This window comes from Diabrotica undecimpunctata, chromosome 3, assembly GCF_040954645.1.
Source record: "Diabrotica undecimpunctata isolate CICGRU chromosome 3, icDiaUnde3, whole genome shotgun sequence".
Taxonomy (NCBI): Eukaryota; Metazoa; Arthropoda; class Insecta; order Coleoptera; family Chrysomelidae; genus Diabrotica; species Diabrotica undecimpunctata.
In genome coordinates this window covers 13692641-13715141 of record NC_092805.1, presented here as the reverse complement: position 1 = coordinate 13715141, position 22501 = coordinate 13692641, and the positions used below count along the sequence as shown (strand labels likewise).

General features: G+C 31.5%; 3 protein-coding genes across 4 annotated transcripts; all 3 read right to left on the bottom strand.

Annotated features, from left to right (window-relative positions):
* Positions 1 to 1077: 1077 nt before the first annotated feature.
* On the bottom strand, positions 1078 to 22308 carry LOC140436457 (uncharacterized). Of its 2 annotated transcripts, XM_072525295.1 has the most exons (3): positions 22179 to 22308; positions 2661 to 3007; positions 1078 to 1376 (listed from the first exon to the last, which is right to left on the bottom strand). In XM_072525295.1, the coding sequence occupies exons 2-3, from the start codon at positions 2956 to 2958 to the stop codon at positions 1183 to 1185; spliced, it is 492 nt and encodes a 163-aa protein (XP_072381396.1). In that variant the 5' UTR covers positions 2959 to 3007; positions 22179 to 22308; the 3' UTR covers positions 1078 to 1182. The 2 variants fall into 2 exon arrangements, with proteins under 2 accessions (XP_072381396.1, XP_072381395.1); XM_072525294.1 differs by lacking the exon at positions 22179 to 22308 and having other exon boundaries at positions 2661 to 15268.
* Positions 17899 to 21580, bottom strand: LOC140436459 (uncharacterized). Its single transcript, XM_072525298.1, has one exon. The coding sequence runs from the start codon at positions 21578 to 21580 to the stop codon at positions 21299 to 21301; it is 282 nt and encodes a 93-aa protein (XP_072381399.1). The 3' UTR covers positions 17899 to 21298.
* On the bottom strand, positions 21598 to 22185 carry LOC140436458 (uncharacterized). Its single transcript, XM_072525297.1, has one exon. The coding sequence runs from the start codon at positions 21961 to 21963 to the stop codon at positions 21598 to 21600; it is 366 nt and encodes a 121-aa protein (XP_072381398.1). The 5' UTR covers positions 21964 to 22185.
* Positions 22309 to 22501: the final 193 nt, after the last annotated feature.

Here is a 22501-nt window from a genome sequence, read left to right as displayed (position 1 = left end):
ACTACGAGAAAAACAATTATTTTCTTTATTCAGTCCATAAACACTCAAGGATTTGCCTTATGATTCGTTTAATATCATGGCAAATTCAGGACGAATCAGATATCGCTCGGTATCATCGGAATGAGGACTTCTTGATCTTTAAATTTTCCTTTGAGTACCGTCGCCTATACCTTTTAGTTTTTACATTTACAATTATTGTTTAAGTTATCTATATTTTTGTTATTTGCTGCTAAAATCGTTCTTCCACTCAACTAATTGTCATTTTTGAGTTTAGCGATGATGTTTGAGAACACTTTATTAATGAGGTCTCGTTCATTAAGACCAAACATTCAGCGAAAAAGAAATCAAACCATTCCAGTCGTTGACAGGAATACGGCCATTACTCATAGCCATCAATTGCTTTGAGAACTCTTCGGCAAAAACATCGTTTAGCAATGCAACTTTCTTGTTTCTCGTCAGTTTACCGTGCACTTCTTTCTATTGTGGGTTTAAAATTAGTACATTCGTTCAAACTAAATGGTTTAATGCATCTCAATGCCTATCTTCTTCATCCTCTAATGTCAACTAAGATTCTCTTCCACATCGTCGAGATATCTTAGTGTCGGTGTTCTTCTAGGTCTACTTCCTACTAGGTTTTGGAACATATTGAAGATATTTTGGTGTGGTTTCCAGGGTTCCTTCTTACCACGTGACTAACCGATCACATGCGGTTTAACTTTACTTTTTTTTAACATATGTAGGTCCTCATAAAATTAGCTTAGTTCAAAAGTATATCTTTAAGAGGTCTAACTATCTGATGGGCACAGAAATGAGCTCTACCCGATTTCTACCATACCCAAGCTTTTTCTTTACCTATGTAAGTATGAATTTTGTTGCATTTTTTCCAGTTTTTTTTTAAATTATCGTTATCCTGATGATCCGCTTTGTAAAGGATCATGTCACTACGTTTTCTATTGAAATATTTCAGGTACATTTGTCTCTTATCCTGGATTTCAGTTTCGATATCTGATCCCATTAACTACCACATTTTCTGAATGGTCTAAGTTAAATTATATTATTAAAAATTAAAACACCAAATTACTGTCTAAATTTTTTAATAAATTTAGTGCACCAATACAATAATTATAAATGAATAAAACGATTTGAAAATAGTTTTATTAAATATCTAGGCCGTATTTTTGATCAGTTCCGTAAAGCTGCCTTATTCCCCCGATTGTCTGCCACTTCGCCAAGCGAGGGTGCCACATTCAACAGTCTTTTGCCAATATCAAAATGTTTGTTTTCCGTCGCTCGATGCAAGGCTGTCTTACCATCAGAATCTTGAATGAAGGGATCTGCTTTTTTGGACAGTAAGAGGTTTACCACATCTTCTTTGCCTAGAATATAAAATCTATTATAATGCATTAATGACAGTTAAACTTAATAAAAATTAAAATGCTTCCAAAAGAACTATACAGTGTGTCCGTAAAGTATGGAATAAATTCGATATTTCCTAAATGAAAAGCCTTCTTAAAAAAATCTGAAACACGTCGATTTTTAAATTTAATGTTCTACATTAAATTTAAAAGTTCATCTTGTCCAGATGAAGTAAGTTCATGTTTTGAAAATGTTTTAAAACAATATTTTAGCTGCGTAGTTGCTGAGTAGCTGCCGAGTTATTAGTGGGCAATCACGAAAAACTATTCAAAACGTTTAGAGAACTGAGTTACAATGGCCAATCAAAATTTTTATCTGTCTCTTTCGCTGCAAGAGCCAAAAAGAAGAAACGTTGGGGAAGCAATACCTCGTCGTCAGTGTACAGTGAAATATACAGTAGAAAATTTAAGGGTATGTAAAGACACGGTATGTAAATAAGCTAGACCAGTACCTTGTTGATAAAATGAAAGCAGGAGTAAATCTAAATGATCAACGTGGCAAACATACTAATCGTCCCAAAAAACTTATGATAACAGATGCAGAGAAAATATGCGAACATATTAGGTCATTTCAGCAACGAGAAAATCATTATAGCAGCAATGCTTCTTCTAAAAGTTGCCTTCCAGCTGATTTAAGTATCTCAAAAATGTACAGATTATTTTTAAAAATGTACCCTGATACCAAAATCTCTTTACGAACCTACCACGACATTTTTAAAAGTAAATTCAACTTGCGTTTTGGACTTCCCAGATCAGATACTAGTTCATATTGTGACAAGCTCTTTATCAAAAGATACTGAAATTGCAAAAGTAAATGCAAATTATGTCGTTTTATGTACTGATTTGCAACAAGTTCTTTTTTACCCTAATCTAATTCACTCATCAATCTTCTACCAGCGACGTTTTAACCGAAGGGGATTTAACACGTTGTTTTATTAAAATATAGCATATATGTCCATAAATGCTTATTCAGCATAGCATTCAAATGTATGTACCCAATTGGGATCATTATGCAATATAGGGTTAAGAGAATATTCACTATATTGAAAATATCGTAACAATAGTAGTAAAAAATAAGAAAAATAATGCTGTCATTTCAAGCATAGAAAAAGTAGACCGCGTCTTATAATGGAAGGGAACTCTATGATCTGAGAAATCTTAAGAACGCTTGTGCTGAATACATGAATAGGTGCCCCCTAATACACAAACCGTGAAAATGCCTAATCACTAGTTTTTAAAATTTACCTGCAGTTGCGGCTCGACATAATGCTGTAGCTCCTCCTTTCGTAACAGCATTAACATCTGCACCATTGTCCAACAAAAACAAACAAACTGCCAGTTGCCCATTTCGTGCTGCATAGTGAAGAGCAGTATAACCTGCTGAATCTTTCTCATCTATACATCTTCTCTCGTTCGCTAGTTTCCTGACTCTATCTAGGTCACCATACTGAGCTGCATACCAAATACCTCTTTCAAAATCCATTTCGTCTAAAGATTGAGACGCCACTGGATGGGCGGAACACTTACAGTTATGATCACACATTTTTTTTGGGTTTTAGATATCAGTCTTTTTATAACGTCCTGTGTATCTACTGTTGTAAATGTAAAACAGATATAAATTAAAAATAGTGTTCGTCTAAAATGTACCTGAATGTTATTGTTTTGATTTTTGTTATAAGTGGTCAAGGGTGTAGGTATACATTTTTCAAATATAAATAATACATATGATTTTGAAAATTTTTTATATCTATTTTATTATAATAAAACATATTAAGGTGCTTACGATGTCAATTGGAACAGACTAATTTAGGCCAATAATACCACGGCGAGCACTGACATCATCGAGCAAAAAGACAAAAGAGGGAATCTAATCGTTATGAAAAGGAGACCAAAAAAGTGGCCTCTGATGGCGGACATATCCGGAAATGCGAATGCGCCAAATTTAAATTTCATGACACTTCACAATAATCATACAGTGGTGTAGGGGTTTTAAGTTTTCTATTTATTTGTTATATTACATAATATTAATACATAATACACTTAAAATACTTTTTTAACACTAGAACACAATAAAGTTTTAATTAAATAATAACAATAATAGTCTAAAATGTGAAATAATTGTTAAAAAACTTCAATACAAATACAAATAATCTTTCATGTGACAGTTGGGACAAACAATAACATCAGCAATAACATAACCCAACTAAATTTAATTTCTTAAACAAGGAAAGAGCCTCTCTTTCCTTGTTTAATGTGGCCTCTCAAGATGGCACTTCCTGTCTAACAATATTTTTGCCCCCACTACCTATACATTCCCTCTTTTATCTTTTTGCTCGATGACTGACATACAGACAAATACAAAGTAACCACTACTTCTCAAACCGTGCTGTTATACATTTGGCAACATTGTAGATAGTTCTATGTAACAGTATTTATTTGCAATTTTTGATATCTAGTAAGTATATCTCACATAAAGTAAATATTGATTGGTTATTAAAGATAACACTGAATTTGTAAATAGTGATTTATTGAATTACTGAGATACTGAAGTTAATTTTTGTCATTTATTTACATTTATCCATAAGGAACAAATATACGCACATATGCGTCTATATTCGTTGCCATAAGTATGTAGAAACCTAAAATTGGTTTCTAATAAATACATGTGCATGAGATGCACTTAGCTAAGCCCTCGTGTACATACTCAACTTTACCGACATTGTTATATACCCGGGTACACCGATGCCCAACTCTCATTTTTTCATTATTTATGCAATAAACTGCCGGAGTGATGACGTAGATTTTATTAATCACTTTCAACTTTATGTTTTAGTAATTCAGTTTCACCTTCCAAACAAACCTTGTTTAGTGTGGATAATTTGTATTTTTTATTATTTTTTCATTTTTTTTTTACAGAATCTTTCCGCTTTTTGCAATATCTAAATATTCTAATAGTTACTACAACAATTTTACAAGGTTGTGTAAATAATAAAGCATGTTGTTTTATAAAATAGCAATAAAATGCATGTATCAATAAAGTAAGGTTAGAATGTCTTTAATTTAAACTTTTAAACTATATTTCATAGAAATATAACACCGAATTATGATGGTATTGTCGTAAAAAACACTATACTTAGAAGAAAAAGCAGCAGAGTAAGCAAAATTTTAACTTTATAGAAATTAAAAAGTCTTGAGATTGGGCATTTCAACTTTTGTTTGGAAAGTAATAACAACAATATGGCCGCCGTGACGTCACACTCCGGCTATCCATTGAAATAGTTCTTTTTAAATCAGTCAGTAGCGGATATACGGAAGGGATGGAGAAAGTTTAAAATTAAAGAAAACCTATTATTTATGTCCTGTATATAGTTTGGGTTTATCTTTTTATGTTCTTTTGGTTGGTGTTTCATTGGAAGTTGCCCCTCGCAAGGCAAATGTCTTGAAATCGGTAAATAAACATCAAAAATGAGTCTACAAAGCATTTTTAAATTAATGGGCTTGCTATAGGTCACAAAAAGAATAGAGAAAATAGTATTTGCAAGGTCGGTCCAGTTAGCGCACGGTTACCAATGAAGCAGTTAGGCAGCTACTTGAAGTTTGCAAGCACTTTGAAGAAAAATAAACCTTAGATTTCAAGTGTGATGACTAGACTTCATCAAAGATATCCCGATCACAGGGATATATACCGCATTTTTTAAAGGCACTGGCTATATTTGTAGGAGTTATGAAACGGCTGTGTGCTATTCCAAAACATTTAGCTAAGTCATAAATAGATATCGGCCTACCAGGATTTCTTAGAAGCCATGACTCTATGGCACTGTTATAATACGTCTTGAATGGCGCGTATAAACCAACGTCAAGTGGCTGTAATTTAGCCGATGTGTGGGGATGCAAAGTTACAATATTAACCCCTGTAGCTTTTGCCAGGGGTCAATAGACCGAAGAAGAATATCCTGGCTTGCTAACCTGAGAGCATGGTATAGAAAGACCTCAACAAATCTATTCCGTATAGCAACCAACAAAGTCATCATAGCCAGAATGATCGCCAACGTTCGGAACGCACAGGCACCCTAAGAAGAAGCTTTTGCCAAATCTAAGGCTTCGATGGATAAATGAGATTCATGATTATCGAATATTAAAATTGATGGGTTATCAGGACAGCTTCTGCTATGTTTAATGAATTGTCTCATTACCTCTACAAATAAATCAGAAGTCATCCATCCTGTCGGCGTAGCAAGGCCTAAGGAGCCAGTGGCCATATAAAACAGCACGTTGTTACTACTAGCGTCCCTTTCTCACCGCTGGTGACTTAATCCAAACACTTTTTCCCTTTTGGTGCCAATATTTTCTGTGTTTTTTGTACCGTTGTGGTTGCAGTTTCATCTAAGTTGTAAATTCTTTACACTATGTATAAATTTAATCAGACAATCATAGACTTTTTTATTATTAGTAGCCAATAGGTTATTTATTTGATATGGAGGAAATATTTGCAGAGTTTGCAAGTTGTTTAAAAGAATTCCTGAATGCTGAAGATATTTGGAACACTTAAAAATATGTGGTTGAGATCTCCTTGTTCTTGACAAGTTTCACATAAGTCTGAATTGTATATTTTGATTTGTGCAAGATGAGCAGGATAACAAGCGTGGCCATCTTATTAAAGTTTTTGTATACTTACGGGCGGTATTGAAATTCTTAAACCATCTGGAATTAGGAATGTGTGGTTGTATATACACGTATTGTGTTGTTGAGTGGTCACAAAAAGTTTGCTAGGAAGTATTCCAACGATCTGTTTGATTTCTTTTGGCGATTAGAAAAGCGTCAGGAACACAAATTCTCTCATCTGGTAAAATTTCAGCTGTAGAGGTTATTGCATCTTTAGCAATGGAATCAACGTGCTTATTATGTTTTATACCAACATGACCTTTTACCCAAATAAAATTCGTAGTTTTATTTTTATATTTAAGATTGACAAGCATGTTATTAACTTGGTAAATGAAAGGATTAGAATTATAATTGGGTAACTTTGTACTTTTGAGAGATAATAAGACTGAAAATGAGTTGGATATTATTTAAACTGCATTATTGTTTAAACTGTCGAAATATATCAAGGCTTCAAGAATTGCAAGTGCTTCAGCACTAAAAATTGAGCAATTGAGAGGTAGTTTGAATATTTTTTCTGTGGACTGGATGGAATGTAGAAAGCACATCCGGTCCCTTCCGATGTTTTGGATGCATCTGTATAGATTACAGTTGCTTGGGCCATTTTTTTTATATAAGAATTTAATATGCACGAATCTAATAATGGAGTATTATAATATGTTGGTATGTGAATGTCAGCTTCAATAAAAAATGCGAAATAGAACTTTAGGTTGTCATTATGAAATCGGGCGTTAATGTCCCTCCAAAATATTAATATAATATGCAATTATTAATCGTATTTTACAGTGGATATGGTAGTTGATTGAAAAGGTATTTTATGATTTATTTTCTGGAATCCAGTTTATATTATTGCATCCATATTAATAGTAACTAGCGGACCAACTCGACATCGAGTTTTTTAAATGAAATTTTTATTTTGCGAGAAAAATATACAATATATACAATGACCGGAAGTAAAAATATTTTTATCAATAACTCAAAAACTATAAATTATAATTTCGTGAAGTTACATTTTTGAACTCTACGTTGAATTCTCTATTGATTTGACTAATAAAAACGAAACCGGAAGTCGACCTCAAAACCGGAATGCAATTTTTATGCATTTAGCAGTTAATTTTGCATGCTGATCACGAATCCGGTGTCAGATTTGCTCCATCTTGACGTTTTATGCGCGTTTTGGGTCACTTCCGGTGTCGGATCGCAACCGAAAGTACATATTTAGATTCGTCTCGACGAGACCTTTCGATCCATATATACATTGTGGGGACTAAAACTTACAGTAAATTTTAACTTCCGGTCATCTCAAAACCGAAAGAGAATTTTTGTACCAAAAGTATATCTTGACAATCTCATACGTAATACTAATAATATTCCGGAAAAATATTTTAATTATCTAATATGGGTTTTGAGTAAAGTGGTGGACAAGAAAAGGGCTTAGCGTTTTAGTATATAAGAAATTAATTGTATTTACTACATACAATGTTTACCTTTAATAACCTCATAACCTCAATCTTAAATGTCAAATAATGAAATATAAACAAAGAATATAGACGCTTAAGCGTCTATATATTCTTTGATACAAACGTAAAAAATATACTTACGACTTTTTACAGTTAATTATTGTAGTAAATAGTTAATTACAATAATTATTGTAATTAACTAAACAAGTTTAAGCCACTTTATTTGCAGCTAATATAAGACTAAAATATTCATATAGAATAATAGACTAAACATTCTATAATTTTAGGGGGTTATTAAAATTCAGGATGTCAAATAAAAAGGGTAGAATTTTTTCTTTGTGTACCTTTTTTCTAGTGCCGAATAAAAAGATACTTAAAAGGTAGATATAACTATAAATGACAACTTAATTTCGTAATGCATGAATGGTGTGATACTGTTTGATACGATAATGGGAATATTTCGACGAAGGCGATAGACATTTTAGCGAAACGACAACTTTTGTAATTTATAAGACTATTTGAACGCCTCATTAAATTAAACTTTTTAATACAATTTAACAGATTGTAACTATTCCGAAAATTGTGATATTAAATGTTCCCAATAGTGTAACTCTTTATCACGAATATCAGTAAATAAACCTATGTATAAGTGACAAACGAATCTTGTCGAATATTAAATTATAAAAACAACTTTTATTATTAACAACGATGCCAAAAATCGGTCGATTTGATGCTTGTCCAACTGATATCGCAAAAAATAGCTTTAATGAAATATGTGCTTTTCAGGTACTAATTTCTAAAAAGTTGTAAAAATGGAATTATAGAAGGCAATTTTTGAATTATATGATCTTTTGATTATATTTTATTTTATTTTATTCACGGGATATCTCCCGTTTTACAAAAATATAACGAAAATAAAATATCCTAATCATAACAAAAATATTAAAAACTAAATATTAAATTATGATTTTTCCAAAAGTGGAAATTGAAATGTCAATAAACTTACTTTGACCTTCAATTGTGGCTTATTCCCAATAAAATAGTATCTACTTTAAAATGCCACAAGAAAAGAGTCTCAGAACAATACAAATAATTAAATTAAAATAAATTAAATTTTCCTGATAATCATATTAAAACGAAATGAATACTCCTGAAGTTAAAGGTCACTCATCTTGGATCCCTAACATACTCAGTCAAAGAGAGCTTATATCTTACAGATTTTATATTCACCTGATCAAAAGATTAATTTGTCATTTTCCACTGTCTGAATTCTGTTAATACAAGAGAATTGCCATAGTCAGTGTGATAGTATTTTATAGAAAACAAAGGCATGTCTTTAAGAATTGAGTGACGCCAAACCATAATGTAGTATTCTTCTTCTTCTTCTTCTTCTAATGGCGCTACAACCCTTTGTGAGTCTTGGCCTGCTTAACAATGTTCTTCCATTCTGCCCTGTCGGATACTTTCCTTCGCCACTGCCTGATGTTCATGGTTTTAAGATCCCTCTCTACGTCGTCTATCCATCTTTTACGGGGCCTTCCTCTTGTTCTGTTTTCTTGGGGCTTCCATCTCTGGACTACTTTTACAGCTCGATTATCTGGCATTCTTTCTAGGTGACCAAGCCAGTTTAGTCTTTGTGATTTTACAAATCTGACAATATCTGCGCTCTGCTCAGCATAAGTATGTATATATAATAATGTAGTATAAGTGCCCAAAATAAAAGTTTTCAGTAGAGCCAAAAAACTATTTTTTGTTTAAAAATAGTGATCGAAATAATTCTTAATATTTTTATTATTAAACTTTGGTTCAATTAACGATATCGACATACAAATTTAAAGTCTAGTGAAATTAAATAGTTTATACTTTTATTCGTTAAAGAAAAACTAAGAAGACAAAACGTTTTAAGTGCCAGTGTATTTAATTGCACTTATATGTCTAAAGAAAAAAATCAAATTAACAATTATAGTGAAAATAAAACTAATATTTATTTATTTACTTAAGTAAAACATCATTTTGTAAGGTTTTCGTAGAAAGTTTTTGCTTCCCCTGATAAATATAGTAGCATGCCTTGGACATTTTTCTTGTTTTCGGTAGACAATGGCACAGGGGTTTCCTTCTTCTCGATTTCCAACTCCTCAAAACTTACCTTAGTGATTCTAGGTTTGCTCACTGAAGTTTTAAGCATGGATCAAAATCCCCGTAAATTTCCTTTATATAAACTTCACCAACATTTTTAGATGTTAGTAGAATCATAGTAGCCAAAGATATCTGCAACTTTTTAGTGTGTTCTTCTTCAATATTAGCCTAATAAATTGTTTAAATTATCGCACCATCTTTTTCTTGGTCTGTCAATACTTTTTCGTCCATTTGGCAACTTATCTCGTACTATTCTATCCTCTGCCATTCTACTAAATTCTACTAATGTGTTCGTTCCACTCCTGTTTCCGTTTTGTCACCCATCCATTTATGTCTTCTATGTTACATGCTCTTCTTATGTTTTCGCTTCTCTCCCTATCCAACAGACTTTTCCCCGATATTCGTCGGAGTATTTTCATCTCTGTTGTTTCTAGTAGTCGTCTCGTTTTAGATGTCAGGTCTTGTCTCCGCCGTGTATGTTAATATAGGTCTAATTGCTGAAATTAGCAATAATTTAAATGAGGTCTTTTGGCATAAGCGGCTTGTCACGCTTTTTTGCTTTCTCGTTAGAGCCCTATTTGCAACAGTTTCATTTCAAAGGAACATGATTCCATTCTTTCGTCTTCTAAATGAATACCCATATTAACAGAGACAAGCTGACGGCTGTAGTACATTTGGTTGAGTTATTGTTGGAAGATACATCTGTTGCTGAAGATCAAATTAAACCATTTGAATATTCTCCTGTTCTCTTGTCTTGTCAGCTTGCCTGTGGTGAATTTCCAGTCTTTGCTCATCATCAGTTTTTACTTCTTCTGTTAGAGCTATTTTTTTACCGTGTTGAAGACCGGAGTTATAGATTAAGGAGACACGCCCCTTACTAGGAAAGGTGTACAGTCTCAAAGATAAATTAAATAATGCGTGTAAATGTTTTGATAAACTGTGGACACATCTTTTTAAGAAATTATTTGTAGGAATATTATCAGAATTCAGTTTATCTTTGAGACCATTTATATACTCAAAGATTTCAGAAAGTGAAAATTGAATAAGTAAATGGAAAGTTAACAGAATTTTTTACTTTCAAATTGAAATTACTTAAATTAACTTTATCTGAGCGATAGGCATTAAAGAAATGACTCGCAAACAAGTTTACTATTTCCTCACTTGATTCAACTGACAAGTCATTAAAATGCATAATATTTGGAATTACGTGGCTTTTATTAAAGTTTACATAATTCCAAAATTTTACATAATTCCAAAATTTTGCTTAGTTGAGGAGATATGTTGCGGAATGCAATTTTTAGATTCCCCATGTCTCTCTTAACATCTTTATCAACGTCTGTTTTGCCTTGCAATTCTTAGAAGACACAGATTAAAGCGAAATTCTAAATTTGGTTTCGAAAATTAGTCTACGATTTTATTATCAGATGTCGCTACATTGCGTCTATACGAAGCCATGTTAGAGTTGCTTCCTAGGACAGAAAAGATTTATTTCACGTTCAGAGCGATTGCGAAAGCCGATCTGATGAGGCCGATTGGGCCGAAATACGTATAAGCGGATGCGCAAGCGCCCTGTACGTGAAATCAAATCTTAACTGTCTTTTCCTTTTTAATTCCAAAATTGTTTTGAACCTGAGTGAATGAATGTTTGAACAAGTGAACAAATAAAAGCTCAAAATTTTTCCCTATCTTATCGTCTACAAAACAAACTGATCAATACAAAAACATTAATTCTATATTACTCCCTTCTTCCCTATAAGTAAGGTGAGTTATGCAGATATGTGGTGATCTATCTTTATTAAAATTATGGTGGAAGGACCCTAAGCTAAGATTCTTTTTAGTTGATCGATTAAAACAATTCTCATACAATAAATTTTTTGAAATCACAAAGGAAACATTCTTCTTCTAATCGCACTACAACCCTTTGTAGTTCTTGGTCCACTTAACAACATTTTTCATTCTGTCCGTGGGTCTAGGCCTGCTTAACAACGTTCTTCCATTCTGCCCTGTCGGATACTTTCTTTCGCCACTGCCTGCTGTTCATGGCTTTAAGATCTTCCTTTACATCATGTATCCACCTTTTACGGGGCCTTTCCTTGGGGATTCCATCTCTGGATTACTTTTAGAGCTCTATTGTCTGGCATTCTTTCTAAATAACCAAGCCAGTTTAGTGTTTGTGACTTTGCAAATCTAATGATATCTGTGTCTGCATTAATTCATCCAGCTCATAATTCATTTTTATTCCCAACACAAAGGAAACATTATAAACTCCAAATCAGTTGATGTTTTACCTTTTTGCAGTTTTAATCACATACTGTATGATTTCTACTTTATATATTCGCATTTTGGATCACAGAGCGACTGTTCTAGTTCTAGTTGGTCTTTAATTTTCACTTGTTCCCCTATTCCACTATATATAAGATATATATCGTAAATACATTTGCAATACATAAAAACCTATTAAAATAATTCCATTTTTACGCAACTTTTGTAAAAACAATGATTTGTACAACTGGTTCCTAAAAAAAACTAATATGACTCATAGTAAGTTATTTTGAATTCCTGTATTTTATAAAGAGTATATTATAAATGATAGTTTTTACATAAAATAGGGTTGTTGTTATTACTTTTATTATTATTAAGGAATAAAACAAACGACTTTACTCAATAATATATTAAAGCAAGAATTGTAACCAAATTAAAAGATAACTGGGCACTATCAGAGGCAGCAAAACATTTTAACATATGCAGAACCACAGTTTTTCTATTAATAAAAAATGGAGGGAACAAGAAACTCTCGAAAGAAAGCGAAAGCCTGGAAGACCAAAACTATACTAAATTTAGGTATGTAAATATCTCCATCAGGGACGATTTTCACATTTGGTCCCATTGAAGATAGCTACAAAGGAGCTGTGAATTAAATTCACAAAACAAATTTTTGACGTTTGACTGTGTTGTCATGGCTTTATAATGTATATGTTGTAGGCTTCAATTACAAATACAGAAGCTTTCAAAAATACATTTTTATTATATTATTATATGAATTATGCAATTTTTTTATTTTTTTATATACAACACGAACGAATAAATACTCGTTTCTTCTCATATAAATTGCAGTTATTATTACATTTTTTTGGCATTTGCCTTTGATAATAAGCTATAATAAACTATAATAGATTTATAGTTTATTATAGCTTATAGTTATAGAAACCGCTAGTTGCCAGATTGTTACAGATGGTCACCAGATATCTGTGGAAAGTACCTGAATACTATTCTTATTATTTTTTGAAAGAATTTCTTTTTTACTGTTAGTTTGTTAACGTTCTATTGGATTTTTATTAATTATAAATCACATGCTATTTCCCGATTTATTAAAAAAACATGGCAACACAGTTAAGAACCAACATTTCGTTCTATGAACTTTAATTGACAGCTCAATTATAGCTATCTTCAATGGGACCAAATGTGAAAATCGTCCCTCCATCAGCATTGATAACAGCTTGTAGTGTTCGGTCCATCTGCGTGAAAGGAACTATGAAATTGTCTTCTTCAGAGAGCTCTTCCCAAACCTGTTGTATACCATGCTACAGCTCTTCAGCATTTTGAGGTATAAAATTACGCCGATCCAACTGTTTTATAATAAACTCCCACACATTCTCGATTGGGTTTAAATCTTGACTGCAGCTGTTTATTATATTTGCAGTATGAACAGGACAATTATCTTGTTGGAGGATAAAATTATTTTCTGGATACAACTGTTCGGTTGAGTTTACCGAAAGTACAAGCTGATTATAGCCGCAAATGTCAAACATGGAACAAAAAATTTCGGTATAGCAGTGTTGGCATGTTTTTATAATGTAGATGCTGTAATGCTGTATGCTTCAAATATAAAAAGATAAAGCTTTAGAAAAGTACATTTTGTTTATATTATGTTATGAATTCTGCAATTTTTGATTTATATAAAACAACAATGAGTACATATTAGTTTCTTTGTATATTCATCATCATCACTGTCTCGGCAACCCTTTTTGGGTCTTGGTCTGTCCAGGATTTTTCTCCATTCTGATCTGTTTCGTGCTTTTTTTCTCCAGTTTTTTATTTTTAAGGTTGTTATATCATTTTCTATTTGTTCTAAGTATCTCAGCTTCGGTCTTCCTCTTGTTCTTTTTCCTAGTGGCATCTGTTTGAATATTTTGTTTGGTATTTCGCCTTCTTCCATTCTTTCTACATGTCCTATCCAACGCAGCCATCCTATTTTAATGAATGTTATAATATCCGGATCCTGGTATATTTTGTATAGTTCAGAGTTGTATCTTCTTCGCCATATTCCGTTTTCTTTTGTGCCCTTATATATGTGTCGCAAGATTTTTCTTTCGAAGGTGGCTAACAACGTTTCCTCTCTTTTAGTGAGTGTCCAGGTTTCTGAGCCGTATGTGAGTACCGGTCTTCTACCGCTCTGTAGATTAATTGCAGTTAATTATTAGAAATTTTTTTAGCAATTACCCTTTGATATATTAGGGGATAGATTTGACAATCGTCAAATCAGCAGTTGCCAGATTACAACAGATGTTAGCAATTAAGCTCGAAAGAGACAAATATTTACTCGTTTTGGCTTCATATAAATTAAAAATTGCAGATTTCATAAAATAGTATAGTCAAAATGTACTTTTTAAAAGCTTTATATTTGAAGCATACAACATATGCATTATACAAACATGCCAACACTGCCAAACCGAAATATTTTTGACATTTGCGGCTATATTCAGCTTGTACTTTCGGTAAACTCAACCCAACTGTTCTACACATCCCCATACATTGGCGCTAAAATGACCAGCTGCTCGATATCTATCAACATATAGGGAATTAAATCTATTATTATCTGGTCTATACACCCCAATTTTGCTCTTTTTACAAGATTGAAAAATGTTCTCATCTGTAAATATTACCCTGTCCCAGGGTTAGGACAGGGTAATATTTACAGATGAATCTTGATTTTGTAGCTGATGGTTTAAAGCAAATATAAGTCTTGATTGCTTCTGTTGTGGTGTATGAGCTTGTTTTTTTTTGCTGCAGTTCGGTACCTAAGATGCGATGCTTTAATTCTGAGCCAAGTTGTTGTCTTTCTTCCCGGAAACTTGAGAATATTCTTGCAGTTTTCCCATCTTCAAAAGGATTCTCTTCTAATCTCCCCAAAAGCGTACGATCTTCATGAGGGGTAGATATTTTTGGTCTTCCAGAACCTTGCCTTTTTTCGAGAGTTTCTTGTTCTCTCCATCATTTATTATTATTAAAAAACTGTTGTTCTGTTTACGTTAAAATGGTTTGCTACGGCAGATAGTGACCAACCATCTTCTAATTTCGTTACAATTCTTGCTTTTAGTTTTTTGCTAATGTGGAGCCACTTTCTGAGGTTGAACATAATATTATCTGACAAATTTTAAGATTTGGCAGTGACAATGACAGTATGTAAGTAATAACTATTTATCCTTCAAAATACACTGCTCAATTTTCTACAAAATACGCTTTAATAGTCGTATCAGTTTTTTTGGGAACCAGTTATACATTTCTAGAAATATCAATTATTAAGTATATTCCATAATTTTGGCATTTAAAATTGTTTTAAAAGCAATTCCATTAAGTGTATATATATATATATATATATATATATATATATATATATATATATATATATATATATATATATATATATATATATATATGTAATGACATTAATATACAATTCAAGACATTGACTATGTTATTGTCAACTTTAAAACTCACTAGTATAACATTAAAAATTGTATGTGACAAAATAGATTATATTTAATTGAGTAAAGAGTTTTTTGAATATTGGAAAGTATTATAGAACTATACTAAATATACATATTAAAGGTATCAGCTAGTAAGTGCTAGTTTATTCAATTACATAAAAGCAAAAAACAAAAAATGGATTGCTGAGGAATATTTGAACTATAAAAATTTCCTTACCCTACAAATTAACTCTAGAACTACAACGTAAGATCGCCCGTGACAAAACGGTTTTTATTTTTTTCTAAATACGCCTGCGCGCGATCAAGACACTGGAATTCAATGCCACCTAGTTTCAATACTTGTTACTAGCTTCTGGTGGGCATATGAGGCATTATACAGATTTTGACCACGTTGTGAATTAATTTTCTTTCTGGTTTGTCAAAATTATTTATCATAGAAAAATGCCGATAAATACTTAAAGAATGCTACACGTCAGATGCTGCGTAAACGAATGAAGTTCTCCTCAATGAAAAAGAACTTGGGAACCAGGATAAAAATGAAAATCAACCAGACCAGTAGTCAGCTGAAGAAGATACTGAAGATGAGGTTTCTTAACATGCGACTCTACCTGATAAATTAATATTTGAAGAATTATACTAAACACAAATAATAAGAAAGATTTGAACGTAGATACCTAGATACTACACAGGTTAATGATCGAGGATTTTTACCTTGTAACAGCGGTTTTAAGTGATATAGTCATTAGTTTCGAAGAAAACGAGGCCCTCTACAACAAGTATACATTTACCTGTCTAAATTGGAAGAGCTAAAGGCACTAGAAACTCAAAAGCTATTTTTTACTCTCAAAATTTTAGATATGATCAATTGTCAATAGTACAAATAGAGAAATAGAATTTCAAAATTCTAAATTTACTTCAAAACAGTGATAACTACAAGAAAAGCATAATGCAGAATACATTTTTACATTACAGCTTTGTTTGGGCTTTTTATTTTGCTGATATTTAAAAAAGCATAGACAGAAAAAAACTGCTGCATTTCATTTGTGCAGTTCTTCCAATTACGTCTGCCACCTTCATCCTGCTTCCCATGTCCTCGTTTCATATATATGTTCTCTCAGAAAAGCTCTTACAGCTCGTTCAATCACCCTCTATGTTGTTCTTAACTAATTGGCTGGTTTTTGTTCAATTTTATGGATTTTTACCAAGTAAAAATGTTTATTTTTTATTTTGTCATTCATTTGTTGTTCATAATTTTAATCATCAACAGGGGTTCCACCTTAATAGTGTATTGGTGACGTCATGTTGTGGTGCTAGGATTAACAAAATTCTACTATATAGAAAAGTTTTAATAACACGCTAAGAATGTTTAAAGATTTGCTATTTACGGCACTGACTTAAGTGATTAAAAATAAAGAAAGACAATAAATTTATGTTGTAGGAACAATAATATACTATGTGAATGATTGTAATGACAAAAAGAAGTGGAAAATGAGATTTTTACATAATGTTCGATGCATAAATGAAAATCATCCAATACAAAAAATATTTGAGTGCCCAGTACCTGGCTTGAGTAGGAGAGAAATGCCAAAAGGTATATTAGAAAAAAGAGAGATATAGCCGTGAAGAGGATTAACCTCCTCTTAAAACCGGCTCTTAGTAGGGATATACGGCAAAGCATATGATGATCCAATTATATACATACAGAATTTTAAGAGTTTTATAAATAGATACTAAAGCATTATTTGTACTATTCTACTTGATGCCTTATTTCTCCATAAAATATTAAAGTCTGATGAAGATAAAAAATAAAAATTTCTACAAAAATCTGCTGTAGAATAAATAGTTTAAAGCTATATAAGATCAGATATAGTAAGAACAAAAATCTGAGTATGCTTAAAACGGAAGTTTTGAACATTTTATTGAGTATTTTATGGATCACATAGCTATGCTCTAGTTCCATAAGGTAGCTTTCATAGTTGTGATATTTCATAGTTGTGGAATTTTTAAATCTTGGCTATGTAAAAATTTTTTATAGATATAATTTTTTTTTATTTTTAAAATTATTTTACGTAACATACTCTTTTTAATACAGCAACTCAGATTCTCTGATTTGCAATTCATTCATCTTGGTGCTACAGCCCTTAGAGGGCCTCGACCTTCTCAAGCTTTCTACGCCATTCTATTCTGTCCCTCGCTTGCATTTGCCAGTTACTGACTCTGATCTTCTCGGCATCTTGTGTTGATATTGGGACTAGTATATTTTCCAGGATTGTCTGTAGTTGACCAAAATCTGTCCAGTACTAGATAAAGAATTAATAATGTTTCACAGCTCTATGAAATGTTAAACAGATTCGATGGACACAGATCTCTACTGCAGAGTGGTTGTTATATTAATTTTTAAAAGAAAATAAATCAAAATCTAATAAAGTTCAAAAGCACAACATTAATATACAATAAAGATTTAGTATTTAATTTTAAAGATTATATTGACTACTATATTATTATTTTGTTCCACTCTTTTAATAATTAATAGCACAATATGTTTATACCCTATACTATAAAAAGCACAGTAAAAATTACAGCATTATTGCAAAAAATATGTTTCTCGTTAAATTACATCACATATGTTTTCAAGAATATAATATATAAAATATAATTTGTTCTGAACAATATGAAATCCATCTCCAAGTAGAAACATTTAATTTTTTCTCGAGTAAATGATACATGTCCATATAAAGAAAAAAAAAAATAGTTTATAACGTGACAGATATCCCTTAATTGGTGGTTTACATAATTGAATCAACACTAAAGCAAAATTTATATATAGAAACTACTTTGACAGTGTGTAGACTGAATTAGATCATACATTTTTGTAGAAATGTCCCTTATGAAAAATGTATGCCACATTCAACAATGTTTTAAAAACAAAAATGTTAAATGCAAAATTGTTCTTATCAAAAGTGTCGTGTTGAGAATCAATTATTTTTTAAGGGTGTACGAATGAAAATTTTTTAATGTTTTTGAAAAAATGATACAAAAATATGAAGTTATCTCCAAAGCAATGGCTTAAATAGCAATCTGATACCTTTTTTGGTTTTGACATAACTTTTAAATACTAATATAATAATAAAAAACTAAATTTTTTTATTTTTAAAATTATCTTATGTAACATAGTCTTTTTAATACAGCAACTCAGATTCTCTGATTTGCAATTAACCAGTGTAAATTTCAATATAACGTCGCGATGTTTTATAAGTAATATGTTTGTTTCCCTGGATTGCTACTCTTTCGAGACTTGTAGCAGCGTATTTGGCACGCGACACCGACAGTGTTGTTCCTTCTACTGATATTTTCCTAAAAACTCCGTTTTGAATATTCGTAATTCTATATTTTTGTGCAGATAATAATGTTTTATTAACAACAATTTTGTTTGTGTTCATTAGGTATTATTTGAATTGGTTAATTTATTATTCCAAATATTGTTTATAATTTAAAATTTAAAAGGGTGTACATTATGATATATCGACATAACATCTGGCCGAGCAGTGATGTGTGTACCTTTGCTTCTCATTATAATGCCATAAGCTGAAATTAAAGTAGTGTTTCTAACCGCGTATACAAACATAGAAAAAGTACAAATTTTAAAATGGTATTTTGGGGGCAACTCGATGATACGCCACTGACACAATCAACAATTAGTTGTATTATTAAAAAATTTGAATCGTTTGGTTGTGTACAAAACTGTCAAAAATGTACGGATCTACCACAAGAGAAAATAATCAACGAAGTTCTGCAAAATAGGAAAATTGATGTTTGTGGCGTAGTTGTAACTAGTGATCCTTGTTCAAGCAAAACTATTGCTGAAGAAGTTGGCATGAATGATAGGACTGTCAGGAATATTTTGAAACGAAACAGTTACCGTTGTTTTAAATTTTCAACTACTCAAAAGTTATTAGCCGAGGACAATTTCAAACGCAAGGAATTTTGTGAACTCATGATGAATAAACAAAATAAAAATGAACATTTTTTAGAAAACATTTTGTTTACTGATGAATCGTCATTTTCGTTACATCGGAAACATAATCCTTCTGTCGTATGATATTGGTCTTGGCATAATAAACACTTGAATTGAAACTACTATTCCAGTATGAACACAATATCCCCAAAAACTTAATGTTTGGACAGGTATTTTGGGCGACTATATCGTCAGTCCATTTTTTATTGATAGTAGTTTAACAGGAAATAAATATTTAGACTTTTTGCAAAATCAAATTATTCCAGCAGTTCAATTACTTCCTGTCAACTTTGACGATATGTGGTTTCAGCAAGACAGCTGTCCTGCTCACAATACACGAGCAGTTCAAAATTATTTAGAAACCATCTTTGGAAATACAGTATACTCCCTCTATAACACGGTTAATACGAGGTTTCATTTATAACGAGGTACATTAGATATCTCGTGAAATTCCTATTGAACTATAACCCTCTATAGCGAGGCAAATTTGGTTATAAAGAAAGAAAATAAGATCGAAAAACGTGTTTTCTTACGTTTTTGGTCCGGCCGTGACTATAAATAAATAACCTTTTTAACTGCCGCCCGCAATAAACTTCTTCTGTTTAATCTACTGACTGATAGATATAGAAATTTACACTGGTTAATTGTAAATCAGCTAATCTGGGTTATTGTATTAAAAAGCCTATGTTCCGTAAAATCAATTTCAAATCTGTATAGAAGATCAAATAAATTTTCAAACACATTTCAAAAAATTGAAATCTGACAATTAAATAAGCCTAGGGAAATTTTTAAATGGTTAAAAAGTGGTATTTTTATTACTCAAATATGTTTCAAAAACATGAGAGTTTTCCAATTTCTCATAAGCCAATATCCCAAGTTATTTTAAAATTTTTTTTATAAATTTTATATGTACTTTTTCATCCCTTTTTAGATTGCCACCATTTTCCAAAACTTATCCAAATTCTAGTTATATACAACCTTCTAAAGACATTTCCACAAAAATGTCAAATCTGACTAAAGAAATGCTGCGCTGTATGGGCTATCTAAATATTTTTAAGATCATAGAATTTATTAAAAAAGTTTTTATTTTTATTGACTTATACTATTGACTACTATGTGCTGAAATACCTGAATTATCTGAAAGCTATGTGCATTTGCCATCTTATTGGTTATTTAAATTCTAAATCTAAGTTGAAGCCTCATAGCATAGCATATAATGTAATAACTACCTAACAAAATACACAAAAATTTTCCTAGTATCACTTTGTCTATATAATTTAAAATCCATATGGAAATCACAGACAATATAAATTTTAACATATATATTTAAGGCCAACTAAAAAAAATTAAATATTTTTAATGATTTTATGTCACATAAAAATGTATGTAAGTAAACATTTACATGAAAACAGTTTTGTTAGGTAGCACTTTAAGTACTTACTTTTAATTAAGGTAGTACTTTTAAAACAAATTTTAAATTCATTGTTATGTTATCTAATCTATCTAATCAAATATTGACTTTTAGGCTAAAAAATGCAACAGTTCTTTAGATTAGAAACTTTAAATCCAAAAAGAAAAATGACTGAAAATCAATTGAAACGAAAAATAAAGCTTCTGACAACAGCAAACAAATATTTACTTTTACTGTACAAACCATTTATCTAAATTAATTGAGAGAATAATTATTATTGCCTTATGTGTTAGGTATTATCTTTTAATGTTGTACTTACTATTAGAAACTGTTCTACAAAAAGAGATGGAAAGCATGTTGCTCTTTTTGATTTAATTTTAACTACTTATCTAGAACATTCTGGCACAAATCAAACTGAACACATGTGTTGGAAATTACACTTCCCTCTGCATTGTCCATACTACTTCAGCTTCTCCTGTCGTACAAACAACTCTATAGCCTAATTGACCCAAAGCATTAACCACCTGGATAGGTGGTGCAGATAGTAATATTCCATTTATCACCTCTCTCTGGGAATTCGAAAATTTTTTCACCAAAGCCTTAGTCTCTACCTCATTAAGGCCAAAAACAGCACTGTCGTTAGCATATAAAGATCCCTTAATGGCTACATATGCATAAGTTCCAGTAGCCATCAGTACACTTGCTGGTATTTCCATTTTTTATGTATTCAACCTCAAATTTCTTCAGAAGGTGAGAGCTTATGCTCTAATTTATGATCTATTTTGAATTCAGGTAATTTTTCTTCACTAATTGGTTCTGGTTCGGAAAAATCTTTTCTCATAGTCCACATATACTCATTGTAGTCCTGTTTTACACTAGTAGAAGATGAAGCAACTACTCTATATCCTAAGACTTCAAGTGCTGTCAATATCACACAAGGATGTACCATATACACTATAGTAGAATCGTCACAATATCCACCTGATGCAAATCTTTTTAACTGTTCAATATCGTCTGTTTTTAAACCAGAAACTAATACTCTCCAAGGAAATCTTTGACCATAAGCCGCTAGATTACCCCGTACTAAAATGTATGGCATTGGGAGACCTATTTATTTTATCTTATCACTTATTGAGCTATCACTGTTTGCACTTTTTATCGAATATAAGTAGTAAACACAACCGGTATAAATATGGAAAATTTTACAAAAAGGTCGATATATTCACCGCCCACACATAAAGTGGGATTTGTTTTTGTTGCCGTGTCCAGCTACCTGTTGTTTAGAGTTTACATTTTTAAAAAACTATATTTTACCTAGCACATTCTATCGAGTCAATGAAAAGAATTTTAAACATCAATTATAAAAATTAAATAAATTTTAATAGAAAGGTTGAAGTTGAAATAGTCACTTTTGTAATAAAACAAAACCACTCTGAAGGTAGCAATGCTACAGGTACAGTCACATTAATTTGACAGTAGTGTTCCAACCCTAAGCATTCTCTTGGAATTATTTAGGAATCGAATTAGCAAAAGTCATAGTACTATTTTTCCTAGCGAGTGAAAGTTTAAAATCAAATTTGTTTGAGCATTATATCATTAAATTGTATGCATTTTAAAGGGTTCTTTGATTATTTTTT